Raw genomic sequence first — 8,281 nt, 5'->3', positions numbered from 1 at the left:
CTGGTGCAAATTTTCAGGTACTCGTCTACGTCTTGGTAAAAGAAATCGAATAGGTCGAATAGACATCAGGTATAGCAAACCAGAACAGAGAATCCATATGCAATAAGATTGTCAAATACCTTCTTCAGACTGCAGCTTACCAAAAAATCTTCATAAGCATAAAATCCATTCTCAGACAAGCGATCCAAACAAGGCTATGTTTTTTGGATTCAAAATTTCGAATTAAATAGGAGAATATGAATGGTAAAAGGCAGAGTCCAAGTTTAGCATCAACGTTAAATAAATCGAACGATTTAAGAAAAATAGCTATAATTGGCACTTTTTTTCTAAAACGAGGAATTTAGAAACTAGAATGCAAGTATTCACTGAAGACCAACTGAATTATTTGCAACAGAATGTTTAGAAAGTATACTGTGCCAAAGGTTGAACCATATGAACTGGTAATACTGATCAATACAACATGTTCCTTCACACTTGGCCAACCATACTTTGCTTCTTGTGCCAAAGGACAACATCTTTGTAGGGCAAATCTCCTCCAAATATATCTAGAGCACTCCCAACAGTTACATCTACTCGACTTTTGCCTGCTTTTTTTATCCTCTCTAGGTCATCCATTGTTGATACACCCCCAGCATAAGTTACTGGGATCTACAGAGTCAAAAAAACAGCTGTGAGCTTAGAAACAGGAACAAAAACACAAAAACATAGAGATATCTGCACAGAAATATATTAAAATTTCATTTGTTGATAATCTTCATGAGTTATTGCGCATGATAGTTTTGAGCTCAATAGAAATAAGCATGGAAAGATGGCTAATCAACTAGTCTTTGATTTGACTTGACCGAATCCTGTAGAAAGACTAAAGAGAATTTTAAATTATGACCACAGTCAAGTTAGTTTATTGCTTTTGAAATAATAATCACCATCACAAAATATTTGCTATAAAAAAGAATACAGGGGTATTCTTTGCTTCCTACTTTGGTATAGTTTGCTGACAGCATAGCATAAGCTGTAAAATTAGTGAAGATTACAGTATGCAGTAAACAGGAGAAAAATATATAAATAATGAAAGGAAGATCCAGAAAAGAAAACTGGAAGTTCAAATTTGAAGTTTGTACGCACTGGTGAATGATGCCCCAATAGTTCCACAAGTTCCTCACCAATCCCTAACCTGTAATTCACATCCTAGCTTAAAATAGAATCAGGGTAACTGGACAATAGCAAATTTCACACTGCAAGAGCAGGATTACCAACAAGATTTCAGAAAATAAGAAATCAAGTTTCGATGAGTTAGAGTACTTAACATGGATGAATATGGAAATTAATTAGATAATACAAAGTGATAATCAATCTAAACAGAGAATTAGATCAAACTTTACATTAAACTCCAAACAAAGAGCTAGGTTTTAGATCCCCTAGTACTATTACAATTATTAATGCCTTTTATTTTATACTTCCCTTTGTTGGCAGTTTATGTACCCAACTTGTTTGGGATAAAAAGCTTTTTTTTGTTATTGTTGATACTCACAAAAAAGAGAGCATATGTAGTATGATTTTCATTTGGGAGCAGCAGATTAATTTCAATGGTAGGGCAAAATATATATCTATATAAAAAAGCTCAAAAAAGAAACAATTCAAACTTCAAATCGGTATATAAAAGCTGGTCCATCATATATATATGCCAGAATAATTAGATATGACAACTTGCAAAGCAATTTTGTCCCATATGGTCATGTCAATGTTGCAATATGAATTTCTATCAATAAAAGAAAGACTTGATAACAAGGAACATAGTTGCACCTTTTGCCCTCCACATCAACACCATGAACCAAAAACTCATCTGCAAAGGCAGCGAGATATTCTAATGTCGATTTATCCACAAACACATCACTAAACTTTTGCCACCTGTCAGTTACAATGGTATATCTGCCATCCTAACCAGGAACAATATGGTTAGAAGATAATCAAAGATTGAAAGAGTGGAAAATAAGATGAAAAAAGTGTCTGTACAAGGAATATGCTTGCTTTCTTTCTCTGATCACGTAAAGAAAATGCAATGAAGAGTACCATTTGTGACCACAAAAAGAGTGTACACATAAGAATGCATCTACCACAGTTCAAATAAAATAGTTGAAATGATTACTTCACTCGATCTCTTTCATTGCATTTCGCATATATTATTAGCATATTCAGCAAATCACAACCCCACATTGTTCACTTGTTTCCACAGACGCAAAAGAACCAAAACATGAATCTAGCATCATAAAATGAAAATTAACATAATTGCCCTATGTACTTGGTACCTTTTTTCGACAGCTAAGGTCCAGCACAAGCCTCTGTTTCCCAACCAGCTCGACAAGTTTTCTCAGCCTTTCAATGTTCATCTTGCCATCGCTAAACACATACTACATAAAAGACTCGAATACATGAGTTACAGATACTCAAATAATATACAAGGCAACCTGCAGTGAAAGCATGTTTGTGCAAAGAATAATATCCAACGATGATAACTATCAAACAAAGCAACAAGTGCAATAAGGGGGGAAAAGCTTTCACCTCCACATTAGAACAAGATAGCTTAGGACTGTCATCGAAGGTTGCTTAAGCAGAAGATACAGGTGTTATTAGCAGAGAATCATCAATACTAGCAGCTGAAAAGTGATAACATCATCTACTTGCACCAAAGTTCTAAGTGGCATCCAGAGATGAGACTTACAGCGAGGATGGGCGACTAAGGGTATTGACCAAGCCATGGTAAGAATATTGACAAGCCCAATGTGGAATAGGGGCTGTCCAAGAATGGCGATAAAGTATTCCTCAACAGCAGCAATCCGACTACAAACTTGCATGTCCATCAAGACGAAATCGAGGCAGCCAAGATGCAAATCACATTGGCATGAAGGAATAAACAAAATGTGGTGTAGAAACTTGGACAAGAGAGTAATAAGGAAGATGTGATGCATCAGTGACTGGAGATAGGATTGTTATAAACCTTGTTCTGACAAGAGATGCAGGCTTTTGAGGAAACAGTGGTATCTTTAGACCAACGAAAGCAAATAGGAATATGAATATAATGGAGATAGGCCCAAATTATATCTTCATACAGAAGTACAGACTAGCCAAAAACATTTACACGATACGTCACATGATGAAGAAAAAAAAGAATAGCAAAGTTTACACAGATTTAGAGCATGAGCACGTACAGAGGTCACTATCACATGACTGGCCCCTTCATTAAGGTAAGACATTGCATTCTCCAAATTTATTCCACCTCCAACTTGCAAGCCACCTAGTATGATAGCCCATGTTCATTGCAGTTTGTCATTGATGGCATCTCATGGCTTACAGTAGAAACAAACCATACTAACAGAAGAATCACTAGAAGATGCAAAAGTCTCCATCACAAGAAGGCTGTTGGTTGTGACTGTAGAGAACTAAACGAGCACAGGATTGAGATAATACTTTACCCTGTAATCTCAAAGAAATTAGGGTATCAACGAAGATAAGTGTAACTGAAGTACATTGAGTATCACCTAATACTACTAGACAAAAGCCATCTACAGGGTGGGAGGCTAATATGTTGATGTGTAAATCATCACCAGCCTAGCTTTATATTTACTTTTTGTAGTGGAGGCCTATCGGAAAGGAAATTAACACAATGAACTTAATTGTACAACAAATACCACCTTTCTGTTCAGTAAATTTCATGATCCTGTACAAAGGTCGTATATTTGACAAAATAAGCTCAATTGGTACATAATACAGTTTCTTGGATACCATAAATCAGTATGCATATGCAGAATCATCTTGTATCTAACTCTAACAAAACAAAAAACAGAGTCACCATAATTATTTACGACATACATGTTTCCACAATTGAAAGACTATATACTTAAATTATTGCGTCGAATACAGATGATGAAAATGAAATAAAAAATCATTTTTATCCATCAGCAGCAGCATTTGATCATGTATGAGTATGACCATGGCTACAAGAAATTATGATTAAAAGGGACAAGTAATGCAGCTTATGGTGCTTTGTTAAGAGCAAATTTACTTCCAAGTATGAACAGGATAATAAATCATTTCTATAGGTCTCAAAATTCTACCTGATATTTCGATCTGCTATTTTAAAATAAATACTTTGATTCTTATGCATGTTAGCATATGCAACATCCAGAGCACCCAATAAGAGACAAGGGGCAAACAATAAGTGTTACTACAAATAAGACTAATAAGAGCAAACAGCCAAACGCAAGAGGCTAACCCAATGTTATGGGGCAAAGTCAGCGTGGAGGGAGACTAGAGTATTTGGGGGAATTTGATTGTTTGTTCTTTCTTCATTGCTTTCTCCTTGGTACATCACCTCCCTTTATATCGAGAGGACTCCTGGCCACCTAACGAAGGCCAATCAAATCATAACAAATCATATCCAATTCTATCTCTAATTGACCCAAATCTAATCTAATCCTATCTCTAACTGATCAAATCCCTCTAATTGATCCTGTGGCCCCTGGGCCCCTAATTGATGCCCCATAACACCCAATGAGCAATCACAGTTCTTGCAGCAACTAGATAATAAATTCTCACCAGGATATGCATGTAGTGCCTCCAGTGCAGCAGCCTGGCTTGCAGGATCTGCGCCAAGCATTATAACATGTCCTCCAAGAAGTTCATCTTCTTTATATAATTTTGTAAATTCTGCAGGAGATTTGTCTGATTCAAAGTTTGTCACAAGTTCCATGCCATCATTGGATGAATCCCGAAGAGTAGAACCAACAATCTGTTTAACTTTCCCCTGAAAATTTAATAAGATAAACGGTACTTTTACAGCCACAGGTGTGAGGTGTCTGAACACTGAACTTAGATGACTACTCATTGCCACAATTCGGTAATTTTAGCACCATTAGTACACAGCCTAGTATGACACAACGGGGCACCAATTCACAATCATGTAGAAGTGTAGAGCTGACCACAGTATTTTTTTTTTCACACACATAAGTATAATATCAGAACAAAGCAAAGGAACCATTTCTATGCACCTTGTGAATGTCGATGCATGGTCTGAAGCTAACGGCTGCGCACACAACAACCCGTCCTCCTGCAGGAATGCACGACCCATTTATATCAAGGCACAGACGACGGCAAAACGAAGAAGAATACATATACATAGTTACCTACCCGATGCACCGCATTTCGCCGGGCGGACCGAAAGCCACGAACCCACCAAGCCACGCCGTGGAGACGGTACCCACGTCACACATTTCGACGCCATCCTCTGGCACTGTGGTAAGAAGAGAATGAGAGCAAAAGTAAAGAGGCTTTTACTTGTGTGCCATTATAAAAGTTGGTAACTATCCACAAGCCATTAAAAAAGTTGAGTTCTCACAGGTGCCATTGCTCTGAACTCTTTTGCCCTCCACGCCACTTCTGTCAGATTTGGCTCTAACGGTGTCAAACTGCGGGTGTGAAAAGTCAAAAATACCCTCAGGTCTAAATATGCAATTAATTTTTTTAGCATCTTAATGATCTCAAATGAAAAAACTCAAAACTAGAAAGTTGTAGATCTCGTCGAGATCTACAATATTTTTATAAAAACTATCTTCATTTGATTCCGTACAGAAAATGTGATTTTTCTAAGACATTAATAATATCAAATCATATTTTTTTGTACATAATTAAATGAAGATAATTTTTATACAAAAATTATAGATATTGTCGAAATCTACAACCTTCTAGTTTTAAGTTTTTTCATTTGAGGTCATTAAGATGCCCAAAAAAATTAATTGCATATTCAGACCTCAAGGTATTTTGGAATTTTCACAACCGCGGTTTGCCGTTAGAGTCAAATCTGACGGAAGTGGCATGGAGGGCAACTCAATTTTTTTAATGGCTTGTAGATAATTACCAACTTTTATAATGGCACACAACTAAAAGCCTCGAAAGTAAATTAGGAGCGCGAGCAAGCATGAGCCTCCAACTATGTAACACGGATACGCCAGGGAGGTGCCGTATCCCGTATCGGATACGTATCCGATACGGATACGCGTCCGATACGTGATGGATACGTATCCAAAGAGTATCCGATTTTTTATTAATTTCGTGAATATTGAGTACGTCGGCCGATACGTATCTGCCTGTTCGATACGGCCCAGCCCAACAAACACTCGCGCACTCCCTTCCTCTGTCCCCAAAGCCAGCCCCGGAGCCCCCGACGCCCGCACTCCCGCACTTCACGCCGCCTCCAGCGAACACGCGCGGTGATGCCTCGTCCTGCTCGTTCCTCTTCTTCCCCACCCCTCTCTCTCTCTCCTGGAGGCCGGAGGTGCTCCTGAGCTCGGTGTGCATGGGGCGGCGGCTGCCGGCGGGTTCTCGGCCCGGGGGTGCGCGGATTCGGCGTCCTCTCAGCTGGATCTGCCGCCCCCGCGCCTGGGGCATCGCGTCCGGCCGTGAGGGTGCCCGGCGGCGGCGGCGGCCCCTTTCCTTCCTCGACGGCGGCCATGGCGCCGGCCTGGGCTGCCCGGACGGCGGATCTGGATCCCCAGCGGCTAGCGGCTGCCGGCGACGAGCCTTTGCCCCCGCTCGCCGGCGACGAGCCTCCGCCCCTGCTCGCTGGCCGCCGGCAACGTCTCTGTCCCCGCGACATGGATCCAGGCGTCCAGCGACCTCCCGTGAGTTCGACCTCCCGTGAGTTCATCCCCTTCCCCGTTCTCGATCTACTATATTTCTGCAGTTCATGACTTATTGTTGCTTGATTTCTTTGGTCCGCACTTCCTCTTCCTCTGTCCATTCTCGATCTACTCTGTTTTTGCATTTCTTAATTTCTTCTTGATTTTCTTTGTATGCAGTGGATGGCGTCTGGCGTCTCCAAATATGAGTAGATGGCGTCTCCTTTTTCCGTTCTCGATCTACTCTGCAGCTTGATGTTGTGGAATGTGGATGAGAGTGAAACAAATGAGGAAACAGGGAGTTGATGCGAGCCTGAATGACATTTATTAATAGTAAAACGAATAATAGAACTTAAGTAGTTAAGTAGACTGCAATGTTTTATTGTTATTAGTTTTAATATGCATTATTATCTTTTTAATTTTAAAATAGTAAAACGTATCCGCGTATCGGATTTTTTAGAAAATTGTCGTATCCGCGTATCCGTATCCTCCCGATACCGATCCGCGTATCCGTATCCATGCTGCATAGGCCTCCAAGCCACCGATATGCAGACGAGAGGATATAGGGATGAGAGACCACGCTTACCACCACCGTTGCCGCGGCCAGTCAGCGTGATAGGGCAAGAGCTGCAAGGAGGAAAAGAATGGAGTGGAACAAATTCCTCAGTGTTACTGTCATAGTTGGGCTGGGCCAGGTATGGCAGGGCATACCCGTGCAGCCCATTAGGTCCGCCCGTGCCCTAAAAATCAAAGTCTTTTTTTTACTAGATATATGCGTGAATAAGACAATGATTTGACACTTAGGTTTTTTTTAGTCAATGCATATGTACATATACGATCGTATTTTTTCAGTTATCTTGTAAGGGAAAATGAGTGTAATGACGTCACATATCCTCGTGTCAACGTGGTCATGCATCAACGTTGGTCGTCACGCACCAGGTCACCAGCGTCCGGTACTTTATTTTATAGGAATTTTCGTTCCATTACTCAACCATGTCAGCTAAATTGCCTGACATCAAAACCATAACACAATTTGGCACATCGGCCAACACTAAGGGCGCTAAATCATGGCTCTACTCGCTATAGAAGCAAGCTCATGTGCTACCCTATTACAATCACATGGAGCATATATGACAAGGAAAGATGCAAAAATTTCTACCACCAAATCTTTGAGCTCATGGACTAAGCCACCCACCACTGCAAGTTTGAAATCATCACCCTGTATTGCCCACACCACCTGTTGTGCATTAGTCTCCAGGATGATATTGTTGACGCCGTGGGATATCGCCGCCTTCACTCCTTCAATGCTTGCAATAAGCTCCATTTGTATCAGATTGATCGCAAACGGCACCCTTCCAGACCATGATTGAATCACTTCGCCACTTTCATCGCGGATGACATAGCCCTAGCCGCCATTTTTATCAGAGTCCCTGAACGCGGTCTCATGTTGTTGGAGGCTACTACGCAAGAGGTCATATGTTGCTGGACCTAGAGGCGTCGTAAGAGGAGGAGCTGATGCGTAGTATGGTGTAGCCTAGGTGGTGCCACGCCGTGAAGCGTTGTGCATTGATAGCCGCGACAAGTGAGCCGTCGCGGCGGTTACCGTGGAGGTG

General features: G+C 40.8%; 1 protein-coding gene across 2 annotated transcripts; it reads right to left on the bottom strand.

The window, feature by feature from the left end:
* Positions 1-386: 386 nt before the first annotated feature.
* On the bottom strand, positions 387-5,285 carry LOC136539527 (1-(5-phosphoribosyl)-5-[(5-phosphoribosylamino)methylideneamino] imidazole-4-carboxamide isomerase, chloroplastic-like). Of its 2 annotated transcripts, XM_066531489.1 has the most exons (8): positions 5,182-5,285; positions 5,043-5,101; positions 4,591-4,798; positions 3,204-3,289; positions 2,304-2,405; positions 1,801-1,934; positions 1,123-1,171; positions 387-648 (listed from the first exon to the last, which is right to left on the bottom strand). In XM_066531489.1, the coding sequence occupies exons 1-8, from the start codon at positions 5,273-5,275 to the stop codon at positions 469-471; spliced, it is 912 nt and encodes a 303-aa protein (XP_066387586.1). In that variant the 5' UTR covers positions 5,276-5,285; the 3' UTR covers positions 387-468. The 2 variants fall into 2 exon arrangements, with proteins under 2 accessions (XP_066387586.1, XP_066387585.1); XM_066531488.1 differs by lacking the exons at positions 387-648; positions 1,123-1,171 and adding an exon at positions 1,184-1,232.
* Positions 5,286-8,281: the final 2,996 nt, after the last annotated feature.

The sequence above is a fragment of the Miscanthus floridulus genome, chromosome 2, assembly GCF_019320115.1.
Source record: "Miscanthus floridulus cultivar M001 chromosome 2, ASM1932011v1, whole genome shotgun sequence".
Lineage (NCBI taxonomy): Eukaryota > Viridiplantae > Streptophyta > Magnoliopsida > Poales > Poaceae > Miscanthus > Miscanthus floridulus.
The sequence above is the reverse complement of the archived record's forward strand: the minus strand, read 5'-3'. Positions and strand labels throughout refer to the sequence as shown.

Bases quoted from the DNA above. Each gene is read 5' to 3' on its own strand.
- LOC136539527 (XM_066531489.1), bottom strand. From the start codon at position 5,275: ATGGCGTCGAAATGTGTGACGTGGGTACCGTCTCCACGGCGTGGCTTG. The intron at 3,290-4,590 runs GTGAGAATTTAT...CTATCATACTAG, and splicing joins GGCACTACATGCATATCCTG to GTGGCTTGCAAGTTGGAGGT. The intron at 2,406-3,203 runs GTACGTGCTCAT...TCTTTTATGTAG, and splicing joins GTCATGTGATAGTGACCTCT to TATGTGTTTAGCGATGGCAA.